Source organism: Thalassophryne amazonica, chromosome 18 (assembly GCF_902500255.1).
Source record: "Thalassophryne amazonica chromosome 18, fThaAma1.1, whole genome shotgun sequence".
Lineage (NCBI taxonomy): Eukaryota > Metazoa > Chordata > Actinopteri > Batrachoidiformes > Batrachoididae > Thalassophryne > Thalassophryne amazonica.
Window position 1 is genome coordinate 19,107,777 of NC_047120.1, and position 27,636 is coordinate 19,135,412.

Sequence of the window (27,636 nt, forward strand, 5' to 3'; positions counted from 1 at the left end):
GCTTCGCTTCACACCACTACCAGATAAGTGGTAGACAGGAGCTGCACGAGTGTGTGTTAGAGGTGGAGGTGGAATTCCCACCGTTGTTGTTACTGGGTGTGCAAACACCCATATCTTATTGTCTCTGCTCCCTGCCAGCAGTACCAGATCAGACCTTCGAAGGCGGTGGCCACCTGGGGACTCGGGACTTGGCGGCTCCAGTATTCTCCGGGTTCGGTGACGGAGGAAATCGTGTGGTTCCGGTTCATCTCAGGACAGACGTCTTCTATCCTTGAGCCTGCCCACACGTCACCCTTGTGATTGACTGTCTGCAAAATTTCACATTCCTCTGTGTTGTGCTCATTCACAACAGTAAAGTGTTTATATTCGACTCTTTCATTGTCCGTTCATTTACGCCCCCTGTTGTGGGTCCGTGTCACTACACTTTCACAACACCGTCTGAAGTTTTCCAGAGAGCATATGGATGAGCCAGAAGAGGATTGGGAGAATATCATGTGGTCAGATGAAACTAAATTATAACATTTTGGTAAAAACTCAACTCATCATGTTTGGAGGAAGAAGAATGCTGAGTTGCATTCCAAGAACACCATACCTACTGTGAAGCATGGGGGTGAAAACATCATGCTTTGGGGCTGTTTTTCTGCAAAGGGGACAGGACGACTGATGTGTGTTAAGGGAAGAATGAACATGGCCATGTATTGTGAGATTTTAAGCCAAACCTCCTTCCACCAGTGAGAGCACTGAAGATGCAACATGGCTGGGTCTTCCAGCATGGCAGTGATCTCAAACACACCGCTCAGGCAATGAAGGAGTGGCTCCATAAAAAGCATTTCAAGGTCCTGGAGTGGCCGAGCCAGTCTCCAGACCTCAACCCCATAGAAAATTTGTTGAGGGAGTTGAAAGTCCATGTTGCCCAGTGACAGCCCCAAAACATCACTGCTCTAGAGGAGATCTGCATGGAGGAATGGGCCAAAATACCAGCTACAGTATGTGCAAACCTGGTGAAGACTTACAGGAAACGTTTGACCTCTGTCACTGCCAACAAAGATTATTTTACAAAGTATTGAGTTGAATTTTTGTTATTGACCAAATACTTATTTTCCACCATAACTTACAAATAAATTCTTTAAAAATCCTACAGTGTGATTTCTGGATTTTTTTTTTTTCCTCATTTTGTCTCTCACAGTTGAAGTGTACCTATGTTGAAAATTACAGACCTCTCTCATCTTTCTAAGTAGGAGAATTTGCACAATCAGGGACTGACTAAATACTTTTTACCCCACTGTAGTTCACCATTCTCACGAATCTTTTCACATCTGCAGCATCTTTTGGTATAGGCATCACCTTTATCGCTTTGATTTTGCCAGGGTTTGCTTCAATGCCCTGGGCTGTGACAATGTGACCCAAAAACATTACTTTTTCCACAGCAAACTGGCATTTGTCATTGTTGAGAGTCAGCCCCTCCTGCTGGAGCCGCTCTAACTCTGTGCAGTCTCTGATCGTGTTCTTCACAAGTGGATCCAAAACCTAGTATGCCGTCTGCATGACACACCATCCCCTCAAGTCCTGATAGCATCTGGGTCAGTCTCTTTTGAAAGTGTTCAGGTGCTGACGAGATTCCAAATGGCAACCTTTTGTAGCAGTACCTTCCAAACAGGGTGATAAATGTGGCCAAAGGGACTGACTCTGGGTGTAGAGGTACCTGCCAGAATCCTGCATTAGCATCCAGTTTTGTGAAAACAGTTGCACCAGCAAACTTAGCCAATGTTTCATCCACAGCAGGGAATATGTGGCATTCTCTGCAAACTGACTCATTTAGGTGAGTCAAATCCGAGCAAATCCTGACCTTTTCATTGGGCTTAGGGGCCACCACCATTCCAGCACACCACTCTGTTGGTTCCTCAATGGCTTTGATTGCCCTCATTTTCACCATTCTCTCAAGTTCTGCCTTCACCTTGTCATATAAAGGCAGTGGGACTTGTAGTGGAAGTGGCAATTCATAGGGTTTAGTGCCTTCTTTCAGTTTTATTTTGTACTCCCCTTTAAGGAGGCCTAACCCCGTAAAGACTTTGGGGTACTGATCTTTCATGTCTTTCTCCAGGTCTTTGACACTGTCTGCAGGGTGCAGCAGGCTTAATACTGCAATAGTTGGGAATCCGAGCAGAGGCATCAGCTGGCTTTCTTTGGCTTGGCTTAGTGGCCTGGCACACTGAACAAGAGACCACATACTTTTTGACATCAGAGACCAGGTTTGGCCAGAAGAACGTGAGTCTCAGGCGAGCTAGTGTTTCTGAAGTACCCAGGTGCCCGGCTGTGGGGTGGTCATGGTAATACCTCAGCAGAATACCACGGATGGTAGTGGGGGCATAGAGCTTCATTCGCTTGAGTGGATGCAGACCACATTTAGGTTTTTGGTCATGAAAGTAAAGTCCGTCCAGAGCAGCATACTGGGAGAGATCACTATTGTCCTCATTCTGGCTGCATTCCTCCATTTTACGGAGCAACTCTCCAGTTACAGAGTCATCCAGTTGCAGCTGTCATACCTGCAAGCGGTCCATCAACACTACCAAGGGCAGAGTACGAAGATCAAGGCTGCCAATGACAGCATGAGCAGGTAGGAGGTCCATCGGAGCATCTGTTGCTGGGAGAGGGTTGTATGAGAGTGCATCAGGAACTTTGTTATGCTCACCGGGCTTGTGAACTATGCTGAAATCAAAGTCCTGGAGGCAAAGGGACCATCTGGCAAGCCTGTCAGAGGGATTTGGGCAAGACATTAGCCATCTCAGGCTGCTGTGGTCTGAGTAGACCTGAAGTGCTCTAACGCCAAAATAACAGCCAAGCACTCCTTTTCTTGAGTGGAGTATGGTTTTTCTGACTTGTGTAGCGCACGGCTGGCAAATGCCACAGCAACATCTCTCCCCTCATCATCTTTCTGCATTAGTGCAGCACCAAGTCCAGCATCACACGCATCTGTGTGAATGAAGAAGGGATGCTCAAAGTTGGGGAACCTTAACATGGGTGCAGAAGTGATGTGGTTTTTCAACAGATCCAAGGATGCTTGACATGTACTGTTCCAGTCGAAAGGTGCATCCTTTTTTGTAAGTGCAAAAAGTGGCTCTGCATGACGAGTGTAGTCCCTCACGAAGCACAAATAATAGCCTGACAGGCCAACCAACTGTCGCACTTGCTTTGCAGAAGTTGGCACTTTAAAGTCCATTATGGCTTTGACTTTGTCAGGGTCAAGGTATATGCCAGATGGAGTGACACGATAACCAAGGAAGGTGAGCTCACTGGTGCAGAACTGGCATTTACTTGGTTTTAGGGATAGGCCAGCTGATTTTAATCTCGCCAAGACCTCCTTCAGATCTGCTAGGTGCTGTTCAAAGGTTGGAGAAGCAACAACTATATCATCCAGGTAAACTGCACAGGACTTGTAAATGATGCCAGCCAGGACTGTGTTCATGAGCCTCTGAAAAGTCGCTGGTGCATTGCAGAGGCCAAAGGGGAGGACTCTGAACTGGAACAGTCCGCAGTGTGTGACAAAAGCTGATTTTTGTCTTGACTCCTCAACAATGGCCACTTGCCAATAACCTCGAGCAAGATCTAAGGTGGAAATGTACTTTCGTCTGGACAGAAAGTCTAGGGACTCATCCACACGTGGGCGTGGATATGAGTCTTTCACAGTCAGCTGAGTGAGACCTCAAAAATCTACACAAAATCTTGGATCTCATGAGGGTCTGTTTACGATGACCACAGGAGCAGACCATGGCCCTGATGCTGGCTCGATGATGCCATCCTTTAACATTTTTTGAACCTGCTCCTCAATGTTTTTGTTGTTGTTTAACGGGTGAAGTGCGGTAAGGAGGGAGATTAACAGGTTTTGCTTCCCCTTTGACAATAACATGTTCAGCTAATGACGTGCAGCCCAAGAAACCATCAAACAGACCACTGTAGTTCTCAAGCAATCTTAACAGTTCAGCTTTTTCCTCCTTCACCAAACAAGCTTCCTCCACTTTGTCACTCAGACCGATGATGAAACATAAAGAAACATCATAGTTCCACCTAAAGTCACAAGTATCCGACCTGTCATCCTCAAGATCATCAGGAAAGGGTTGGTTTTCATCCATCATTACTGTTCTGGTAGGCACATGTATGGTCAGGGAGGTACGTATCATAAAGTCCATTCCCAGAACAATAGGGGAGGAGACCTCTTAGATTATAACGAATCTCTGGTAGACACACTTGCCCATAAATCCGAGTGTGGTGTCCAGTGCTGCACCTTTAAAGTTCACTTTGACTTTAAATGGGGTGTTCCATGAAGACAGTGAAGTTATGTCCTCAGCGTGATTGAGGACAGACTTCTCATCTGGGACAGGAGAGAGTGGGGGAGGCAGGGTTATTGTCTGGAGGGAGGGTTGCCTCTGCAAAATGACCTCCCCCCTTGGAAGTTTCCCTGCCTCCTACCAGGGGGCCTTGACTCTGATGCTGAGCCACCCTCAGCAGTGCTTGCACCATCAGTGTTGAAGTTTAAGCCTTGTTGGGGTTCAGACGTGGAGTTGGGAGGACTTGGGGGACCCCACGGGGTGATGGAGCACTTAGGGCAGGTACGGGATGTAAAACCAGGCATGGAGCATCTGAAGTAGTGAGTGCCACCAACATTTCTACTCTTTACTTGAGAGTGGGGAATCTGCAGGATATTGCATCCAAGGACAGAATGAGGGTCATGTACTCTCAACATGAGGTCAGTGACTGAATCAATAGGTGTGCCAAAAAGAACGACTCTGTATTTCTCCTGAGCGTGTTTACAGATCAGCTCTATCTGCTCTATTTCAGATGGGGGATTCCTCAGTTTCTTGAACTCACCAAGCATGTGGGCTGCAAATGTGGGTAGGGGCTCCTCAGGACCCTGGAAGCGGTCAAGAATGCCTCTCATCACACACTCTTATCAGAGGGGAGGAAGACTGTTCTGAACAGCATACAAAAATCACTCCAACTGACAACATGGTTATTAAGCACACTGAACCAGTTCTTTGCTTCACCAAACAGAAAGCATGACAACTTCCTGAGGATTTGAGCATCTGACAGTTCAAGGGAGGACCTGTAAGTACTAATGGATTGCAGCCAGTCCTCTGGGTCGATTATACCATTGCCAGGAAACACAAGAAGCTCAAGTTTAGCTTGGTGTAATGCAGCTGCGAGAACCCTTGTAGAATTGGCAAGTTCCATAGAATATGACTGGTGATGTTTTGTATCCTCTGCGGCTTTAGCATGTGATGGTGTCGCCACATTGGAGTATGCAGTTCTTCTGGAAAGAGGAGCAGGCACATAGGGGGTTGGGGGGGTCAGCAGGGGGGCATGCAGTGGCTAACTTGTCATCTCTGTCCCAATTCTCCAGAATTTTTCCTTGTAGACTAAAGCCCCATTTACACATAGACGGTAAGAGCTCCCGGAAGCGTCCCGGAAAAGTTTTTGGCCGTCTTAAGGATCACACGCCGTTGTTAATGCCGGCACTAGGGGGCGTGGCTTAGTTCTGGCTTTACCGGGAATCGTCGAAAAAATTATTCAACGTCGAATAATTCCAGGAGCGCTCCCGGAGAATTTGCGTGACGACGGAGACAGCACGATCAACGGCGTTTGACACTTTTTAATCGCCGTTTCATCCTGCCCCTCCCTGTAGTGCCGCAGTTTACACCGCCGTAGTATCCCTAATCAACGGCGTGTAAAACGGCGATAGAGCCCACATTGGCGTCCTCAAAGGCATTTTTACCGGTGACAGAGGAAGACAAAATGGCGGCGCTAGCAGACAGTATGCCGTTCTAAACGCCACCTCCCGGTTAACGCCGTTCCAAACGGCCGATAGGCGGCAGTCAGTATAAAAACGCTAGCGCGCTGCATGCATGCCTCTCACTCGCGGCCAGCTCCAGATATTTTTGCAGAGAAGCTCCTGTATGCCTCCTAAAAGAAAATTGGCAGCGGCAAGGACTTACCAAGAGGTCTGGTTCAGAAGCAGAGGGTAGCCCTGTGGTGGAGACGAGCAATACGTTGAGGAGGGGAAAAGGAAAGGAGAAGAAAAGGCTGAGGATGAGCTCCCTCCCCCTGCAGTGACAGCTGCTTCAGCCTATTATACTCTGGGGGCGGTGCCTATATGCAAACGTTCCTGGAGTAACGCAGGATTTGCCTGGATAAATCCAGCGGTACACAGGGCATTATCGGCGGCAGCAGAACACCGCCGTTATCACGCGCGTCTTAACCTGCAATTGTAAAGGACAGAACTGGGTATTAACCCCCGTTGTCTGACGTGTGCCGGATGCTACAGCGTCAAAACGCCGCTTTATTCGGCGGATTTAGCGGCGTTTTATCCGCGTATTTGCGGCTAGTACGGCGCTCAAAACGCCGGCGAAATGCTCCGCCACTTTCCACCGCGAAAACAGCCGGAATTACCGCGAACTTTGGTCTACGTACTACCCGCCGACAAAACCGTCTGTGTGTAACCTGGGCTTAAGAGATTCATATAGCCACTCCTGATGCATGTCGACTTTGGCCTGCAAGCTCACTACTTTGCGTTCAAGGTCCACATTTTCATGTCTGGGAGCGGTCAGTCTTGGGAGAACTTCAATGTCAGTGTCATCATGGGGGTCTTCAAAGTCGAAGTACTCAGGATACTTAGCCAATGGCTTTAACTCGACAAGTCAGTCTGAGGTCTCTAAAACCTTTCGCTTTATCGCACATACGTCCATAACGAGAGCACCACACAGACTGAAAAAAATAATATTAACTGTTGTGCTCTCTGGTGGCGTGGTATAGTCTCTCTTAAAGGCACATCACGCAACCTCGACTGTTACAATGTTCATCTCCCATTGTTTTACTATTGTGGCAGTGTCACTACTGCCCCCGCAGTTGGAGAGCGAACTGCAACCTGCAGCCATACTGCAGCTGCATCATACAATCAAATGAGAAAACTCTGTTTGCTCCATCACCAGTCTCGGGTTTTTTTTTTTTTTCCTATTTTCAACATACTGGAATTATGCTGGAAGTCTTAGTTCAAGCAAAGGTCAAGGTCACTGGGTCAAAATTTGGATTTCATTTTCCTCCCTCTGATACAGTTGTATGCAAAAGCTTGGGCACCCCTGATAATTTTTCATGATTTTCCTTTATAAATCATTTGTTATCTGGATCAGTTAAATATATCATATAGCAGACAAACACACTGATATTTAAGAAGTGAAATTAAGTTTCTAGTATTTCGTTCTCAGTGTGTCTTGTATAATGGCACTACCTCTGACCTTGCTGACATGAGATTTGGGCTTCTACAGGGATCTGTTTTAGGCCCCTTGCTTTTCTCCCTGTATGTGGCACCCCTTGGGCGTATACTGCAGAGTTTTGGGATTGCCTTTCATTGTTATGCTGATGATACTCAGTTGTACATGCCGATAACTGCAGGAAATCTCACTCCCATAAAATCCCTGGAGGACTGTCTTCTATCAGTGAGAAGTTGGATGTCTAGTAACTTCCTACTTTTAAACTTTGATAAGACTGAAATGATGGTTCTTGGTCCAGCGAGACATCGGCATCAGTTTGACCAGCTGGCGCTCAGCCTGGGTTCCTGTGTCATACATCATACGGACAAAATGAGGAACCTTGGGGTAATTTGTGATCCCACATTGTCTTTTGACCTCCACATCAGGGATGTTACTAGGACTGATTTTTCCATCTGAGAAATATAGCGAGGATCTGCCCCATCCTGTCCATGGCTGATGCTGAGACCCTGATTCATGCTTTTGTTTCTTCTAGACTAGATTATTGTAATGTTGTATTTTCAGGGTTACAACAGTCCAGCATTAGGGGTCTTCAGCTGGTTCAGAATGCTGTCGCCAGACTTCTGACATGTAGCAGAAGGCCTGAACATATCACACCCATTTTGGCATCTTTGCACTGGCTCCCTGTCTCTGTGAGAGCAGAGTTTAAGGTTTTGTTATTGACTTATAGGGTTGTTCATGGACTGGCGCCATCTTATCTGGGTGATCTGGTGGAACTCTATGTGCCGGCCCGGGCTTTGCGGTCACAGGATGCGGGACTTCTCTGTGTTCCCAGGGTGAAGAAGAAGTCAGCAGGTCAAAGAGCCTTTTTGTATCGTGCACCCACCCTGTGGAACAGTCTTCCTGCGACCGTGAGGCAGTCTGAGTCTGTGGACATTTTTAAGTCAAGACTCAAAACCTATTTTTATTCTCTTTCTTATGGATAGTTTTTATTTTTATTTGTTTTATTCTTTTACTTCTGTTTTTATTCATGTATTTGAATTTTTTATTCATTTTTAATTATTTATTTAATTTTATGTCGACTTGTTTTATGTAAGGCGCTTTGAGACGGCTTTTGCTGTAATTTGGCGCATTATAAGCTAATTAAATTAAATTAGTATTTACAGAAAGTGTACAATAATTATTTAAACAAAATTGGGCAGGTGCATACATTTGGGCACCCTTGTCATTTTATTGATTTGAATCCATTTAGCACTAATTATTGGAACACAAAATTGGTTTGGTAAGGTTACTGACCCTTGACCTGAAAACAATGATTGTTCAACATCATGGTTTAGGGGAAGGATACAAAATGCTATCTCAGCGATTTCAGCTGTCAGATTCCACTGTGAGGAACATAGTGAGGAAATGGAAGACCACAGGCACAATACTAGTTAAGGCCCGAAGTGGCAGGCCAAGAAAAATCTCACATTAGCTGAAGCAAAGGATGGTGAGAACAGTCATAGTCAACCCACAGACCTGCTCCAAAGAGCTACAACATGATCTTGCTGCAGGCAGATCTCTGTGCATCGTTGAACTGTACAGCGCACTTTGCACAAAGAGATGCTGTATGATGCTGTAATGCAGAGGAAGCCTTTTCTGCGTACACACCACAACCAGTCACTTGAGGTATGCTAAAGCACATTTGGACAAGCCAGCTTCATTTTGGAATAAGGTGCTGTGGACTGATGAAACTAAAATTGAGTTATTTGGACATAACAAGGGGCGGGATGCATGGCTGAAAAAGAACACAGCATTCCAAGAAAAACACTTGCTACCTAGAGTAAAATTTGGAGGTGGTTCCATCATGCTGTGTGCCCAGTGCAGGTACTAGGAATCTTGTTAAAGTTGAAGGTCACATGGATTCCAGTCAATATAGGCAGATTCTTGAGAACAATGTTCATGAATCAGTGACAAAGTTGAAGTTGCGCCGGGGCTGGATCTTTCAACAAGACAACAACTCTAAACACTGCTCAAAATCTACTAAGGCATTCATGCAGAGGAACAAGTACAGTGTTCTGGAATGGCCATCTCAGTCCCCAGACCTGAATATTATTGAAAATCTGTGGTGTTATTTTAAGCAGGCTGTCCATGCTCAGAAACCAATAAACCTGAGATGTTTTGTAAAGAAGAATGGCCCAAAATACTTTCAACCAGAATCCAAACTCTCATTGGAAGCTATAGGAAGCATTTAGAGGCTGTTATTTCTGCAAAAGGAGGATCTACTAAATATTGATGTATTTTTTCTGTTGGGGTGCCCAAATTTTTCACCTGCTTCATTTTGTTTAAAGAATTATTGCACACTTTCTGTAAATCCTATAAACTTAATTTCACTTCTCAAATATCACTGTGTTTGTCTGCTATATGATATATTTAACTGAAATTTCTGATCCAAACAACCAATGAGTTATCAAGGAAAATCATGGAAATCATCAGGGGTGCCCAAACAAAACAAAAATAATCAGAATCAAATTCATTGCCAAGCAGTTTCTTACATACAAGGAATTTGATCTGGTGTTATTGGTGCATAAACAACAATGAAAAGAAAAGGAAAAAGAAAAAACCCAACAAAAATACTTCTGTAAGAAGTAATTGGTGCATAAACAACAATAAAAGAAAAGGAAAAAAGAAAAAATACTTCTGTAAGAAGTAATTGGTGCATAAACAACAATAAAAGAAAAAATACTTCTGTAAGAAGTAAAGGAGTCAAATAGACAAATGTTTACTGTCAAATAAATATAATGGAATGGGGCTGTGCAGGCATGGAGATGTACAGTATCTTTCATTCTGTACTTTGTGGTAGTGGGGGGGGGGGGGCAGGGTAAGTGAGGGTGTCTGGCATTATTTATAAGTCTAGCTGCGGACGGAGAGAAGCTGTTTTTGTGTCTTGAGGTTTTAATCCTGATGGATCTCAGCTGTTTGCCAAAGAGGAGGGTAACAAAAAGTTTGTGTCCTGGGTGAGAGGGATTGACCACTATCTTCCTTGCTTGCCTCAGGGCCCTGGAGGTGTACAGGTTCTGTAGGGATGGCAGATTGCAGTCAATCACCTTCTCTGCTGCGTGGATGATACGCTGCAGTCTGCTCCTGTCCTTAGCTAAGCTGAAGGGTTTTAGTCATGTTAATGCTCCCCAAAGCCATTTAATGAAAAAGAAGTCTAAAGGACCTAAAAGATGTGGTGAGATGTCGGCAGCTGTTGAAAGTAATTAATAAAGTAATTAGTAATCTAACTTAGTTACTTTTAAAATTGATTAATTAGTAACTAAGTTACGTTTCCAAGGAGTAAGCAGTAATTGGGTTACTTTTTCAAAGTAACTGTGGCAACACTGCCGGTGTCCCTGCCCATTCCAATACAGCAGCTGAAGGGTTTCAGTTAAAAAGTCTGAAGGACCTAAATGAGATGGCAAGGAGCTTCCAGACATGAGGCAAATAAACAAAACTCTTGAGAATACAGAGGTTTCTCTTCTTGATATTCTACTTAGCAATGATATTTTCATGACTACCTTTAATAATGTATGCACCATTAAAGTCTACAATAGTTTATTATTAACAAATCGTGTCAATCCTATTTAAAATACCTTCATCTCAAAACCTTCATACACGCAAGCACAGTGATGCCGGTAACGTGTTACTCTAATCTGACCGCTTTTTTCAATAACAAGTAATCTAAAGCATACCATCTTTCCAAATCAGTAGTCAGATTAAAGTTACTTCTCTGGAATCTGGAAACATAAGACCTGAAAACTTCAGAATCGAATGGAACCGTGGAACTTACAACAGTGGAAACATCGGACCTGGGAACTTAGGAGTCAGTACAGATAATTGCCATTTTTTTAAGTTTCATTGTGTTTATTCCTTGGTAATAATGTAGATTTTATGTGTATTTCATATGTAGTTTTACTGCAGAAAAAAAAGTCTTGTCAAGTGACGAGAACACAGGATACTACACTCAACAAAAATATAAACGCAACACTTTTGGTTTTGCTCCCATTTTGTATGAGATGAACTCAAAGATCTAAAACTTTTTCCACATACACAATATCACCATTTCCCTCACATATTGTTCACAAACCAGTCTAAATCTGTGATAGTGAGCACTTCTCCTTTGCTGAGATAATCCATCCCACCTCACAGGTGTGCCATATCAAGATGCTGATTAGACACCATGATTAGTGCACAGGTGTGCCATAGACTGCCCACAATAAAAGGCCACTCTGAAAGGTGCAGTTTTATCACACAGCACAATGCCACAGATGTCACAAGATTTGAGGGAGCGTGCAGTTGGCATGCTGACAGCAGGAATGTCAACCAGAGCTGTTGCTCGTGTATTGAATGTTCATTTCTCTACCATAAGCCGTCTCCAAAGGCGTTTCAGAGAATTTGGCAGTACATCCAACCAGCCTCACAAGCGCAGACCATGTGTAACCACACCATCCCAGGACCTCCACATCCAGCATGTTCACCTCCAAGATCGTCTGAGACCAGCCACTCGGACAGCTGCTGAAACAATCGGTTTGCATAACCAAAGAATTTCTGCACAAACTGTCAGAAACCGTCTCAGGGAAGCTCATCTGCATGCTCGGCGTCCTCATCGGGGTCTCAACCTGACTCCAGTTCGTCGTCGTAATTGACTTGAGTGGGCAAATGCTCACATTCGCTGGCATTTGGCATGTTGGAGAGGTGTTCTCTTCACGGATGAATCCCGGTTCACACTGTCCAGGGCAGAGGGCAGACAGCGTGTGTGGCGTCGTGTGGGGGAGAGGTTTTCTGATATCAATGTTGTGGATCGAGTGGCCCATGGTGACGGTGGGGTTATGGTATGGGCAGGTGTCTGTTATGGACGAAGAACACAGGTGCATTTTATTGATGGCATTTTGAATGCACAGAGATACTGTGACGAGATCTTGAGGCCCATTGTTGTGCCATACATCCAAGAACATCACCTCATGTTGCAGCAGGATAATGCCTGGCCCCATGTTGCAAGGATCTGTACACAATTCTTGGAAGCTGAAAATGTCCCAGTTCTTGCATGGCCGGCATACTCACCGGACATGTCACCCATTGAGCATGTTTGGGATGCTCTGGACCGGCGTATACGACAGCGTGTACCAGTTCCTGCCAATATCCAGCAACTTCGCACAGCCATTGAAGAGGAGTGGACCAACATTCCACAGGCCACAATTGACAACCTGATCAACTCTATGCGAAGGAGATGTGTTGCACTGCATGAGGCAAATGGTGGTCACACCAGATACTGACTGGTATCCCCCCCAATAAAACAAAACTGCACCTTTCAGAGTGGCCTTTTATTGTGGACAGTCTAAGACACACCTGTGCACTAATCATGGTGTCTAATCAGCATCTTGGTATGGCACACCTGTGAGGTGGGATGGATTATCTCAGCAAAGGAGAAGTGCTCACTATCACAGATTTAGACTGGTTTGTGAACAATCTGAGGGAAATGGTGATATTGTGTATGTGGAAAAAGTTTTAGATCTTTGAGTTCATCTCATACAAAATGGGAGCAAAACCAAAAGTGTTGCGTTTATATTTTTGTTGAGTGTACGAATCTACGGTCATAGAAACATAAGACCTGGAAACTCTGATTTTTCGCCACTTGATTTTTGAACAGACCAAAAAAAAAAAAAAGCCGTGCCATCTAATGGACAGGATGCCAGTCTGTCGCAGGGCTCTTGTTTTTTTGTTTGTTTGATTTGCTATTTAATATTTTATTATTATTTTCAGTGCTTTTTCTGGCTAAAGACTGGGAAATTTTCACAACCTATTTGACATAACAACAAAATAATAGTTGTCTTCCATCCTGAGCACTGTGTGCACAAACATGTCACCATTTCAGCCACACTAGTGGCTCTGAACATCTGAGAGTGCCACGTGATGTTCACATGTAAATCCTTGTGCCCGCAAAGACCGCGCCAGTGCTGCTAACCTTTCACGTGTGTGACGTGCGCCATGTCAGTAGCTCTCATAGGATATGTGTGTGGACTGCTCTGGATTTTTGGGTGTATTTTCACCGCCACTCTGGACGGCATTTAGCAGTCAGTGAGCACGCACACGTGTCGGGAGGAACAATTCTGTGAAATTTCAAATGAAAAAGTTATCCTTTAGCAATTTTGTATTTCCACCTACTCTCCACCAGTCATGCGTCAGTGAGATACTAGCCTTAAAGCTATATCGTCTAGGTCTATGATTCTCAACCTGTGGGAGGTGACCCCCTCAAGGCCAGGTTTTGTTTGCTCAGAAATCATCAAAATTAGATGTGCTCATGGTAAATTAATTCAAAACAACAACAACAAAATACACAGATACAACTGATTTGAATTTTTGCTAAAAAGATTTGGTTTAATCAATTTTTTGGGGCGGGACTGGAACAGGGGGCAGAGTTACTGCTGCAAAGGTGAACAAATCTAAGAAACAGGACGGATTTGCATGTGGATGGATTTCAGGGAATAGTAATAACCCTTCCAAGTCGCCCACACCACTCCAGTTGCGTACACTGATTTATCGCTACCCCAGCGGTAAACCCCATTAGGGTTAGCATAGTGACAGCTACCGTACCAGAATCCTCCATAGAACACTTTAGCACAACTTTTTGACCAGATGTCTTGGTCTTTGTCAAATGTGGAGAATTTACATCCATTATGATGAGCCAGGGAATCTCCTGCAGAAACACAAACACAACCACAGTGTGTAATCACTCCATTTTAATACAATAATTAAGTTAATGTAACTCAAACATTGAAAAAAGTTATAGTCACTCATTTCCATTTATTAAACTAACTCAAAAATGAATTGTTGTCATAACTCAGTTCCTTTAAGTGCATTTAAAGTTTTGGGGCATTTAAGTTTGGTGATGTATGTCCAGTGCATTCCACTCACTCGTTTTAATTGAGTTTATGTAACGGAGGCCAGCAGGTGTCGCTGTGCATATGTAGTAAGTAAACCTCACTTCCAGCAGCTCAAACGAATTCTCTGGTCACAAGGCCAGAGCCCTGGGTTTTAGCCTTCTGGTTAGAGAGTCCGACTTCCATGCCGGAGATCGTGAATTCGCGTCCCGAGGGGAGCGAATGGGCAGAGTCATAACAACGCAACACAGAGTCAACAAGTAAATTAAAGAATGCATCAAAAAATCTAATCCAAAATGTAATGCAAATTTTTTAGGTAGAAATTTGTCACTTCTTTATTGAAAAACATAAACTAGATTTACATAAGTTTAATTAACTATAAATTGTTAAGTTGGCAAACTCAAATGGTTTAAGGCAATCGGTTTCCTCAAATGGTTTGAGTTCAGCTAACTCACTGAGTTGTACAGTGTATTATCGTAACTTTGTAAGCGGTAAATAGCTGCAATTTTCCATCTGCCACCCAAAGTGTCTGACAGTGACATGCAAACACACTGACATATGTGTGTGTGTGGGGTAGAGAGAGAGAGAGAGAGAGATGGGCCACCATCTCCATACTAACTCTACTTCTTAAAATACTGGATGTGGTGACCAAGCGGTTAAATGCGCTTGTTTCCAGTGTGGAAGATTCTCGGTTCAAAACCCACCCCTGCCCATCCTCCACGTCATATAGAGGCTTTGCAGTCACGTGACCTGCCCACTTCCAGGCCACTCCCCATCGCCACTCTGCCGGTCAAGCGCAGGACTTCCAGGATTATTTACACAAGTAACAACGTACATACTGCAAAGTGTCGGACAAACTTTGAGATAAACTCCTCATGCCTGAACCTGATAGTGGAGTAAATTAACATACTAGGCATCTTTCTGGCTCTGAATTACTGCGGTACAAGGAGAAAATTGCATTTTTGGGTGCTTGTACACAGCAGTTGACTGGACCTGGAGTGGCATTGTTCTCACCACACATGTAAGTACACTCAGGAGGTAACTGAGGATTGCAGACTTGCAGATTTCTAATAGTATTCAGTGAAAATGTTCATCATTAACTTTATTGAAAGCTGTGTACTCTGCTGTGTGTTTGTGGAGATAAACCAAGTCAAGTCTACCTCTTTTGTTTTTTGTAGTCCCATTGTGCGTGGCTTCCTTAACAAAATGAGTGTGCGTTTATTTTTATTTCACTATTTCTAGCCTTACCCTTTGTGATATTATTCATCATTAACTTTATTGAATGTTGTGTACACTGCTGTGGGACTGTGGAGACAAATCCGTCTGTCTTTTTTCTCTTTTTTTTGTGGTAGCTACTTCCTTAATGAAAGGAGTAATGTTTTAGTGACACATTTTGTTCAAATCTTACTATTTCTAACCCTACCTATGATGTAATAGTGGAAAAACAGCAAAAAAACAGAGGAAAGAATGGTTGAGATGGCTTGTTTTCACAGCCATGTGTAATGTGACCAACTAAACTTGACCTGCAGCTGTGGATGGTACCACCGCGCACGTGACCTGTGACGTCACATGCAAAGCCTCTATACAGTTGCATCAGGAAAGGCATCCTGCTTTGAACTTGTGCCAAATTAACATGCAGGTCTGCTGTGGTGATCTCAGTAACATTGAGAACTGCATTGAGACGCTCTGATCACGCTGCACTTTAACCGCTGCACACAGATACCATTAACATGGCAACATAAAACTACTATTATATTGTGCCTAAAACTCTCATGAATATATTCACTGGGATTATAGACGTTATTGCGTTTGTTTTATGTAAACATGCCTTATTTTCAATGGGAGTTGCTGTGAGCTATGCTCGCTTCCTGATCACGTCGTTCTGGGGGAAAGTGAAGTTTGCTCTTTAACGTCTTGGCTATTGTTCTTTACAACACTGTTTGTCCTCTTTGTTCCAGACTAATATATATAATATGTCTGAAATTCGGTTTGCGTTTATTAAATTCCACGCAGATTAAACGTAGCAGACACAGATTATTTGTTAGAATTGTTTTAGCAAGTTTTCAGGGTATCATGCAGCAATCTCTTATTAACGTGATGAAAAGCATAAAAAAAATTACATTTTTGTAGTATAATATTCATTTACAATTGTCATCATGTGGATTCTCTATGTTGTTTGACTGCAGCGACTCTCTGGCGTGCAAGGGATTATGGGATACGTCAATAGGGCGAATGATCTTACAGTGTTAGCTGTCATTTTATTCTGGTGTCATCTGTTTCAGACAAGCTGAAAAATCAGTGGATAGATACCTTTGTAGATTCAGCATTTTGTCCCACTTGTCAATAGGACAATTTTCACTTGTCTGATGTAAAATGGGACTTGTCCTACATTGAAATTCAAAATTACTGTCAGGATGTCAGACAAAGTCCCGCTTAACACGTAATATTGATTTCTTACATGTAATTTATTTTAGGGTTGCACAATATTGGATTAAATATATTGAATACTGGATTGAATGTATTGAAAGTTCAAGCATAGCAGTTGTATCAAAATCTGTATCCTATTGGCAGTTGTGTATCAGAATCAAATCAACTTGGGGAAAAAATGTGACTCGGCCCATCTGCACTGCCAATTTGATGTGTTAGCATGCACTGCTAACCTGAGTTGCCAGCGTGTACTGCTAACTCACCCGCCCCTCCCTTAATGAATCCTGACACGTGCAGTTTGTAGCCAGAATATTCTGTATCCACTGAGAACAATTTGTAACGAGCGTAGACTTTTTTTCCAGAGAAATCCTCCATCAGCACCAGAAGCTCAGACTTTCGCTGGTTCGTCAGGTGGTGGATGTTGTCGAGACCTGAAGATCCACAAACAAACATTACAAAGAAGATGCAGGGATACAATATGTGTAATTTCATAATTGATTAGAAATGCAGGAAAATAATTCTGGTCCAACATATTTAAGCATGACTGTCATTTATCTGCTGGGTTCAGTACAAAGTTTGATCATTTTGTTAATTCGGGTATTTTTAATCACAAAACTTTTGCGGGCAGAATAAATCTTCAGTAGGAATATTGGCCTTGTTCATTTATTAATGTGGGCTATAAATCTTTTGTTGTGTGGGCCGCTGAAGAGGAAGTACTGCTGGCACACCACCACCAGATGGTGCCCTGCTTGGAGTGCGGGCTCCAAGCACGAGAGGGCATCGGAACCGCTGGGAGTGACAGCTGTCACTCATCAGCACCAGCTGTCACTCATCACCATCACTACAAAGGCCGGACTGCAACTCCACCTCCTCGCCGAGAAATCAGCTACAGAACAAGGTAACTTTCTCTGCTGTGATATCGTTGTCTAAATATATATTGGTCTGTGTGCAGCCGTGTTCCTGTGGGCTCTATCGGAGACTGGATTGGCGGACAGTGAGAGGACGACGTTCTTCGCCTCTCACTCCATCCAGGAAAGAGACCAACAGGAGCTGCACGGGTGACGTTGTATCTGGAGGTGGAGGTTCTCCCTCCCGGAGGAACTATTCAGGGAACAATTACTGGGTGTGTCTTCACACACCCACCATTAACTGTTTCTGTTTCTGCCAGCAGTACCTAGTCTGACACCTGGAGACGGTGGCCACCTGGGACCCAGGACTTGGTGGCTCCGGTGTTCTTCAGATCCGTTGGCAGTGGAAGCCGTGTGGGATCCAGCTCTTCTCTGGACAGACGTCTTCTATCCTTGAGCCTGCCCACACGTCACCTTGTGCATGATTGACTGTACTCCTCAACTGCAATTGTCTGTATTCCGTTGTGTAATTCACAACATTAAATTGTTACTTTTTGGCTCATCCATTGTCCGTTCATTACCGCCCCCTGTTGTGGGTCCATGTCACTACACCTTCCCAACAGGATTTCTCGGCCAGCGTCATGGATCCCGAGGGGCGTCAACCATCGCTTGAACAGCCAATGGAAGAGCGAGGTGAACAGGCGTCAGCAGGAGGTGTGTTAGGTGAGCTGCAGCAAATCTTAACCGCTTTCACTGCTCGGTTGGACTTAGTCACTGAGCAGAATGTTATTCTCAATCGGAGGATGGAGGCTCTCACCGCCCGGGTGGAAGCACAAGCTCAGGGCGCTGCTGCAGCACCTCCTCCTGCTGACCGGAGGCCTGAATCAGACATTCCGCTGGTCGTTCAATGACCCCCCCCACCATCCCCTGAAGCTTACATAAGCCCTCCGGAGCCATACGGAGGCTGTGTTGAGACGTGCGCGGACTTCTTAATGCAGTGCTCGCTCGTCTTTTCACAGCGTCCCGTCATGTACGAGTCAGACGCCAGCCGGGTTGCTTACGTAATAAATTTGCTTCGAGGAGAGGCACGCGCCTGGGCTACGGCGCTCTGGGAGCAGAATTCACGGCTCCTAACGATGTATACTGGGTTTGTGAGGGAGTTCAAACAGGTTTTTGATCACCCCCATAGAGGCGAATCTGCTTCTAACTTGCTGCTGTCAATCAGACAGGGGCGTCGGAGCGCAGCGGAGTACGCAGTCGACTTCCGCATCGCGGCAGCGAGGTCCGGCTGGAACAACGTTGCGCTCCGCGCCGCCTTCGTAAATGGACTGTCTCCGGTCCTGAAGGAGCATTTACTGGCTAAGGACGAACCGTGGGATTTTGATGGGCTTGTTGATCTGGTTATACGATTAGATAACCGATTAGAGGAACACCGTCGGGAGCAGGGCGGGGGGCGTGGCCGGGCACGAGCCGTCCCTCTTCCTTCCGGGTCCGAAAGCGTGCCACCTTCCCCACGCTCCATAGCCTGTGACTCCCGTGTGGCAACAGCTCCCCCTGCTGATGAAGCTATGGACACAAGCAGGGCCAAAGTTAAATCAAATAACAGACAATGGAGGCTGGCCCGCGGGGAGTGTTTTTTCTGTGGCTCGAGTGAGCACCTACAGAGGAACTGCCCCAAGCGGTTAAACGACAACGCCCGCCCTTAGAAACTGGGCTAAAGGTGGGCCATAACACGCACGCGAGGAAACCCAGCAAATCCGCACGCATCCCAGTTACGATCCTGAGTAAGGATCTGACCCTTCACGCCCCAGCACTGGTAGACACGGGGTCGGAAGGGAATCTGCTGGACAGCAGATGGGCAAGGGAAGTCGGGCTCCCTCTAGTGGCTCTACCTTCACCAATGAAGGTACGGGCACTAGATGGCACCCTTCTTCCATTAATCACACCAGACACAACCAGTGACATTGGTGGTGTCTGGTAATCACAGGGAGGAGATTGTGTTATGTAACACCTTCTACCTCCCGTGTGATTTTGGGTTATCCTTGGATGATAAAGCACAATCCCTGGATTGATTGGCCGTCTGGGGTTGTGGCTCAGTGGAGCAAAACCTGCCACCAGGAGTGTCTCGGATCCTCGGTTCCGCCTGGTGTGACAGCTAGTGAGGAGGTTAAAGTCCCCCCCAATCTGACAGCGGTGCCATGTGAGTACCACGATCTTGCTAACGTTTTCAGCAAAGATCTGGTGCTCACCCTTCCCCCGCACCGTCCGTATGATTGTGCCATTGATTTGATACCGGGCGCTGAGTACCCGTCCAGCAGGCTGTACAACCTCTCACGTCCGGAACGCGAATCAATGGAGACCTACATCCGGGACTCGTTAGCTGCCGGGCTGATCTGGAACTCCACCTCCCCGATGGGTGCTGGTTTCTTTTTTGTGGGCAAGAAAGATGGCGGACTCCGTCCATGCATTGATTACAGGGGGCTGAACGAGATCACGGTTCGCAACCGATACCCTCTGCCCCTGTTAGATTCAGTGTTCACACCCCTGCATGGAGCCCAAATTTTCACAAAACTGGATCTTAGAAATGAGTACCACCTGGTTCGGATCCGGAAGGGAGACGAATGGAAGACGGCATTTAACACCCCGTTAGGTCATTTTGAGTACCTGGTCATGCCGTTCGGCCTCACTAACGCCCCCGCAACGTTCCAAGCTTTGGTAAATGATGTCTTGCGGGACTTCCTGCATCGGTTTGTCTTCGTATATCTAGACGATATACTCATCTTTTCCCCGGATCCTGAGACTCATGTTACGCATGTACGTCAGGTCCTGCAGCAGTTGTTGGAGAACCGGCTGTTTGTGAAAGGCGAGAAGTACGAGTTCCACTGTACTTCTTTGTCCTTCCTGGGGTTTATTATCTCCTCCAACTCCGTCACCCCTGATCCGGCCAAGGTTGCGGCGGTGAGAGATTGGCCCCAACCAACAAACCGTAGGAAACTACAGCAGTTCCTTGGTTTTGCTAATTTTTACCGGAGGTTCATCAAAGGCTACAGTCAGGTAGTTAGCCCCTTGACAGCCCTGACCTCCACAAAAGTCCCCTTCACCTGGTCGGATCAGTGCAAAGCCGCGTTTAGGGAGTTGAAACGCCGGTTTTCGACTGCGCCAGTTCTGGTGCAGCCCGAACCAAAACGCCAGTTTATTGTTGAAGTGGATGCCTCTGACTCAGGGATAGGAGCCGTGCTATCCCAGAGTAGGGAGTCCGACAAGGTTCTCCACCCATGTGCCTACTTTTCCCGCAGGTTGACCCCGGCTGAAAGGAACTATGACGTCGGCAATCGGGACCTTCTTGCGGTGAAGGAGGCTCTGGAGGAGTGGAGACACCTGTTGGAGGGAGCTTCGGTACCATTCACGGTTTTCATGGACCATCGGAACCTGGAGTACATCCGGACCGCCAAGCGTCTGAATCCCAGGCAAGCCCGCTGGTCACTGTTCTTCGGGCGTTTTGACTTTCAGATCACATACCACCCCGGGACGAAGAACCAACGGTCTGACGCCCTGTCCCGGGTGCACGAGGAGGAAGTCAGGACCGAGCTGTCAGACCCAACGGAAACCATCATCCCCAAGTCCACTGTCGTGGCCACCCTTACCTGGGACGTGGAGAAGACCGTCCAGGAGGCCCTGACACGGAACCCGGACCAGGGGACTGGACCCAAGAACAAGATGTACGTCCCACCAGAAGCCAGGGCTGCAGTCCTTGACTTCTGTCACGGTTCTAAACTCTCCTGCCACCCAGGGGTGCGAAGAACCGTGGCAGTGGTCCGGCAGCGCTTCTGGTGGGCGTCTCTGGAAGCCGACGTCCGGGAGTACGTCCAGGCCTGCACCACCTGCGCCAGGGGCAAAGCCGACCATCACAGGACCCAAGGCCTAATCCAGCCTCTGCCCGTGCCTCATTGCCCCTGGTCTCACATCGGCTTGGACTTTGTCACGGGCCTCCCGCCGTCCCAGGGCATGACTACCATCCTCATGATAGTGGACCGGTTCTCCAAGGCGGCCCACTTCGTGGCCCTCCCGAAGCTCCCGACGGCCCAGGAGACTGCAGACCTCCTGGTCCACCACATCGTGCGTCTACATGGGATTCCATCGGACATTGTCTCAGACCGTGGTCCTCAGTTCTCCTCCCAGGTCTGGAGGAGTTTCTGCAGGGAACTGGGGGCCACCGTAAGTCTCTCGTCCGGGTACCACCCCCAGACGAACGGACAGGCAGAGCGGGCAAACCAGGAATTGGAGCAGGCCCTCCGCTGCGTGACCTCTGCGCACCCGACGGCCTGTAGTGACCATCTGGCCTGGATCGAGTACGCTCATAATAGCCAAGTTTTATCTGCCACCGGCCTCTCCCCATTTGAAGTATGTTTGGGGTACCAGCCCCCATTGTTTCCGCTTGTGGAGGGAGAGGTCGGGGTGCCCTCGGTCCAGGCCCATCTGAGGAAGTGCCGTCGGGTGTGGCGTACCGCCCGTTCTGCCCTGCTCAGAGCCCGGACGAAGGCTAAGGCCCATGCAGACCGCCGGCATTCCCCGGCCCCTGCATACCAGCCCGGGCAGGAGGTTTGGCTATCCACGAAGGACATCCCCCTGCAGGTGGAATCCCAGAAACTTAAGGACAGGTACATAGGACCTTTCACCATACTCAAAGTCCTCAGTCCGGCCGCAGTGAAGCTGAAGCTACCAGCTTCACTGCGGATACACCCCGTTTTTCATGTGTCCAGACTCAAGCCCTGCCATACCTCACCACTGTGTGCCCCTGGACCGGCGCCGCCTCATGCTCGGATCATCGACGGGGAGCCCGCGTGGACAGTATGCCGGCTCCTGGACGTCCGTCGAAAGGGTCGGGGTTTCCAGTACCTGGTGGACTGGGAGGGTTATGGACCCGAAGAGCGCTCCTGGGTGAAGAGGAGCTTCATCCTGGACCCGGCCCTCCTGGCCGACTTCTACACCCGGCACCCGGACAAGCCTGGTCGGGCTCCAGGAGGCGCCCGTTGAGGGGGGGGGTCCTGTTGTGTGGGCCGCTGAAGAGGAGGTACTGCTGGCCCACCACCACCAGATGGTGCCCTGCTTGGAGTGCGGGCTCCAAGCACGAGAGGGCGTCGGAGCCGCTGGGAGTGACAGCTGTCACTCATCAGCACCAGCTGTCACTCATCAGCACCAGCTGTCACTCATCACCATCACTACAAAGGCCGGACTGCAACTCCACCTCCTCGCCGAGAAATCAGCTACCGAACAAGGTAACTTTCTCTGCTGTGATATCGTTGTCTAAATATATATTGGTCTGTGTGCAGCCGTGTTCCTGCGGGCTCTATCGGAGACTGGATTGGCGGACAGTGAGAGGACGACGTTCTTCGCCTCTCACTCCATCCAGGAAAGAGACCAACAGGAGCTGCACTGGTGACGTTGTATCTGGAGGTGGAGGTTCTCCCTCCCGGAGGAACTACTCAGGGAGCAATTACTGGGTGTGTCTTCACACACCCACCATTAACTGTTTCTGTTTCTGCCAGCAGTACCTAGTCTGACAGCTGGAGACGGTGGCCACCTGGGACCCAGGACTTGGTGGCTCCGGTGTTCTTCAGATCCGTTTGCAGTGGAAGCCGTGTGGGATCCGACTCTTCTCTGGACAGACGTCTTCTATCCTCGAGCCTGCCCACACGTCACCTTGTGTATGATTGACTGTACTCCTCAACTGCAATTGTCTGTATTCCGTTGTGTAATTCACAACATTAAATTGTTACTTTTTGGCTCATCCATTGTCCGTTCATTACCGCCCCCTGTTGTGGGTCCGTGTCACTACACCTTCCCAACATCTTTGAAAAAGTTAAAATTGTAGCTCCTGTTGAACAATTGTAGCAGAAAGCCACACTCCCTGACCACAGCCACAAATTGAATTGAAGGGTCAGATGGAGATCAAAAAAGTTTATTTCAGTCAGTAGGGATATCCCAATCAGGTTTTGTTGCCCTCAATCCCGATCACAGTCATTTCATAGAGTATCTGCCACTGCCGATTCCTTATCTGAAAGTTTTTCCTCAATAATAATAATATATAGCCTTTATTGTCATTGTACATGTACACACTACGGAATTTGTCCTCTGCATTTAACCCATCCTAATTACAGTAGACACAATCCAACCATGAGGAGCAGTGGGCAGCCACAGTCCAGTGACCGGGGGCCAACTCCAGATGTAGAGATGCTACCTTGGTCAGGAGCAGAGAAAGGAGTAGAGCCTAAATAAGCATGTTTTTGAGCAATATTACATTTGCTCATTGCAGAATGCAATCAGATTAAAGTCACCCCATTGGAAATTATCACTTTAACAGCTCTGCCATGCATTAAGAAAAAACACCTTCAATCATGCTGCTACTTATGTGAATGAATGAATGAGTTTATTCAGCACACAATTCAACAACAACAACAACAAAAAAAAAACTCATAACAAAGCAACTTTACAAAGGTCCCGCGTGGCCGAAAAGGTGAGGGCAGAAGCAAAGCTTGTGTTCATTGTGTTCAATGAACACACATTGAACACACATTGAACACAATGAAATGTTTTTCAAATGTCTTCTTTAAAGGGAACCTTTAATGGGTGGGGGGGCTTTACACTCGCCTGTCTGGTTGGGTGCCTGTACTGTCTCTGTAAGCAGGAGCAAAACAAAAGCAGACAAGCAGGAAGTCATGTTTGGTTGGGAGGAAGGACATATCACACTCACCGTCAATCAGAAACAGCATGTATTTGAAGCAATGTGAAATATGTTTTAAAACTTAGTGTGGCAGCGCGGGATGCTACCTTATCACTTCACACTGTGGAGTGAGACTGATGTGCACTGTTGATGATCTGTGTGTTGCACATTTAAAGCAGAGTGTTTGCTTTTAAAAAACGTGCTCTGTAGTGAAGCAACAGCAAAATCTCTATTCAGTCTGCTACCACCATGCTTCGAAAGCGAAACAGAGTGAATGTACACACGCGTGTTTGGCGAGTCAGGTTTAGGGTATTTAATACTTAAATGCCTTGATCAGGCCACCCTTTGATCAGCTCCGATAAGGCTGGAACATCCTTAGGTTGTTGTTGATGAAGTTTTGTAGCTCACCGAGCCAGTACTCTACAGCGGCGCTGCCGAAGCCCAATTTATAGAGACTCCAGGGCTGGTAGAAGTTCACCGTGCCGTCCACCCTCTTCTGGAACACCTGAAGCCATAATTATTAAACATCAAAATCTTCACTGTGTCCATACAGGGCACAGGATTTATGGCAACAGACAAAAGTGCAGAATGTTGAGGAAAAATATCTCCACAATTATTTTTGAATTCAATTTCAGTAAAACACTGGGTGAATTAATTGTTTCAGGTGATCAACACTACACAGCACTAAAGTCCACAGGGACTAAAGTGTTTCTATGTGGACTCTCTGGGATGACAAGAAGATGAACCTCAGAATATTTTTAATCCTGAGTGGAAGCAGCTCACTTTCACGGATTTTAAAAAATGTGTTTTTAATGGCATTTAAAGTCTTTGGGAAACTTTTATTCTGACAGACTAACAGGAAGTGCTCAGAACCACTCTGTGCGACTTTATGATTGAACATAATTTGAAATACTCACCGTCCAGCGGCCCCCCTGTGAATCCATGTCACAGTACACCTACATGAGGACACATTATAAAGGAATTAAAAGTCAGCAAACATCTGAAAATCAAAAAGTCTCTCAGAGAGGATGAAAGTCTACCTCCACACGAGATGTGGCTCCAATGGGATAGATGACATACACTCCACTGGGTTTGGCTTTGTTCTTGTTGTGGATGTCACTGCAGTCCCGTGGTAGGAAGGACGTCTGTCCCAAAGTCAACACTGGAGCCAACAACAGGAGGATGATGTAGACCTGAAAGCAGAGGTGATGATGAAGACTCTTCAATATGACAAAGCCACTAAATTTGTTTTACATGTTAGATAAAGCAACAACTCAACTGCACACAACAGCAACTTTGGGATTAGTCCTGAGAGCCCAAAGGGTATTTTCTTGATTTTACCATACGTTCAGTACTTCCCATTTTAAGAATGCCCATGTGTTGCATATCAAAATGTTCAGAACAATCCCAGCTTTCTTAATGTATAACTAATAATGCAGCACACATCTGGAGCAAATTATGACACCATTTGGGATATTTGTATAGTCTACAAGAAAATAAAAAAATTAAAGCACTTTTGAGGTCATGTGGGGGTAAAATAAATCCATAAGATTCCTGAGTGCACAAAAAGAATAAGACCATGAATAACTGATGTTTCAGTGTAAATCCACAGTTGGCCTGTGCAATACATTCACATGAAAAAAGACAATCTCTGCATGTTTTTCTGTGAGGATTACCTTTTGAGAAAGAATGGATACAAATTTAAGTGTTTTCCCGTTGTTAACAGGGCTCTTCTTTATTTGATGTTATGAAGGTTTATTTATGTCTTCTGTTACAAAGAAATTCAAATGCTGCCTTCAACTGCACTCAAAAAAAAAAATTCCAACTGAGAAAGGTGCTATAGCACAGCCATTCAAGTCAGAAATTCGGGCAGGATCTGTGAAGACTGAGGTTGCTGATATGACATCACAGCAATATGGCAGCACACACAGTGAAGTGTAAAAAGAATAACCTTTTCATAAATCTTTACTTCTATTTAGTTTTTGATGGCATATTTATGGAATAAATGTATGCAACTGGTCCTGATTTCAGTTGTGGATGTTGGTCTTACTCTCAGTGTTGCAAGCTTGTGACAATCCCTCTCTCCTCCTCCTCCCACAAAACAATTACAGAAAGGAGCTCGATGTCCTTTTCTGAACAGAAGCACTGAAACTCATTCAGACTGGACGTCAACTGACTGAATGAACAACTTCAGTCATGCAATCAAATGCTGCATAAGACATGGTTCATATCGCTCTCTCTCACTCACACAGGTGGAGGAGATGGTGATGGTTGAGTGATTAAACATTGGTCTTGAGACTAGAGGATCCTCGGTTCAAATCCCAGCCTGACTGGAAATTGGTTAAGGTAAGGGCCCTTGGGCAAGGTCCTTAATCCTCAAGTTGCTCCCGGTGTGTAGTGAGCGCCTTGCATGGCAGCGCACTGACATCAGTGTGTGTGTTCACGTTTGTGTAAATGGATGATTGTAAGGCATCACTGTAAAGCCCTTTGAGCATCTTATGCAGATGGAAAAGCGCTATATAAATGCAGTCCATTTACCATTTACACACACACACACACACACACACAGCACTTCTCTCTCACGACACTGGCCGAGCAGAGAATCTTTGGCAATGTGACCTTCTCTGGACTTTCGGATTGGCTGTGAGTGGTTGAATGACATCTTTGTAACATTCCATTACTGATGTATTGATAGAAATGAGAAAATATTGTGTGTGACGCGGAGGCGCATCATTAGGGCTCATTAAGGACGTGGATCAAAGGACGAGTGATTCTGATCCGGTCATGATGGAATAAAGTGACAGAGTATTTAACAAAGCACATTTACTAAAAGCGTTTGGCCCTAGAGACATAAGAGCTCAGCAAATTTACTGCTCTGAAGGTGCCAGCGGTGTGCTCAGCAGCTTTTAATACCTGCTGCAGGGCCAGCGGGTCAGTAGCAGTGGAAACAATGTGCAAACAGTAGTACAGAGTAAATGTGCAAATAAAAGACAGGGTCAATATTTGGACATGTCAAACCAAGAGAATGAAAAACAGAGAAATAAGAAGAAGATGGATATAAATATAAATACTACAACCAGTGGGTCAAGTAAAGTGTTAAGAGGACAGATTCATTGGTTATGACTTTTTTGCCTAAATTTTTGATCTTAAACGCAGAAATTCTGTTTTTTTTTACTCTCAGAAATACCCCCCAACCACCCAAAAAAGGTCACTTTTGTCCTATGCTGACCTTAAATTACTGTATTACATTTAGAGATAAATTAAAAACAAAGATAAACATGAACATTTTATTGTCCAAAATGATGAAGCTGTTTCTTCTTATGCGAAGCTGGATTTTATTTATTTATTTATTTATAGCCTGAAATCAGTCTGAACTTTCAGACCTACCTTCATTGTTCACTTTGTGCTGTACTGAGCTGATGGAAATCCTGAATCAGATCCTAAATCCTGAAGCAGTTCCGGATCGTCTGAAGTTTGGGGTGGGG

The 27,636-nt window shown here is 45.9% G+C and overlaps 1 protein-coding gene across 2 annotated transcripts; it reads right to left on the reverse strand.

Annotated features, from left to right (window-relative positions):
- Nucleotides 1-13,692: 13,692 nt before the first annotated feature.
- Nucleotides 13,693-27,636, reverse strand: LOC117530499 (microfibril-associated glycoprotein 4-like). 2 transcript variants are annotated; one of them, XM_034193415.1, is made up of 6 exons: nucleotides 27,539-27,636; nucleotides 25,192-25,344; nucleotides 25,069-25,107; nucleotides 24,560-24,656; nucleotides 16,851-17,013; nucleotides 13,693-13,976 (listed from the first exon to the last, which is right to left on the reverse strand). In XM_034193415.1, exons 1-6 carry the CDS (start codon nucleotides 27,542-27,544, stop codon nucleotides 13,718-13,720), a joined length of 717 nt encoding a protein of 238 aa, XP_034049306.1. In that variant the 5' UTR covers nucleotides 27,545-27,636; the 3' UTR covers nucleotides 13,693-13,717. The 2 variants fall into 2 exon arrangements, with proteins under 2 accessions (XP_034049306.1, XP_034049305.1); XM_034193414.1 differs by having other exon boundaries at nucleotides 13,693-13,971; nucleotides 16,846-17,013.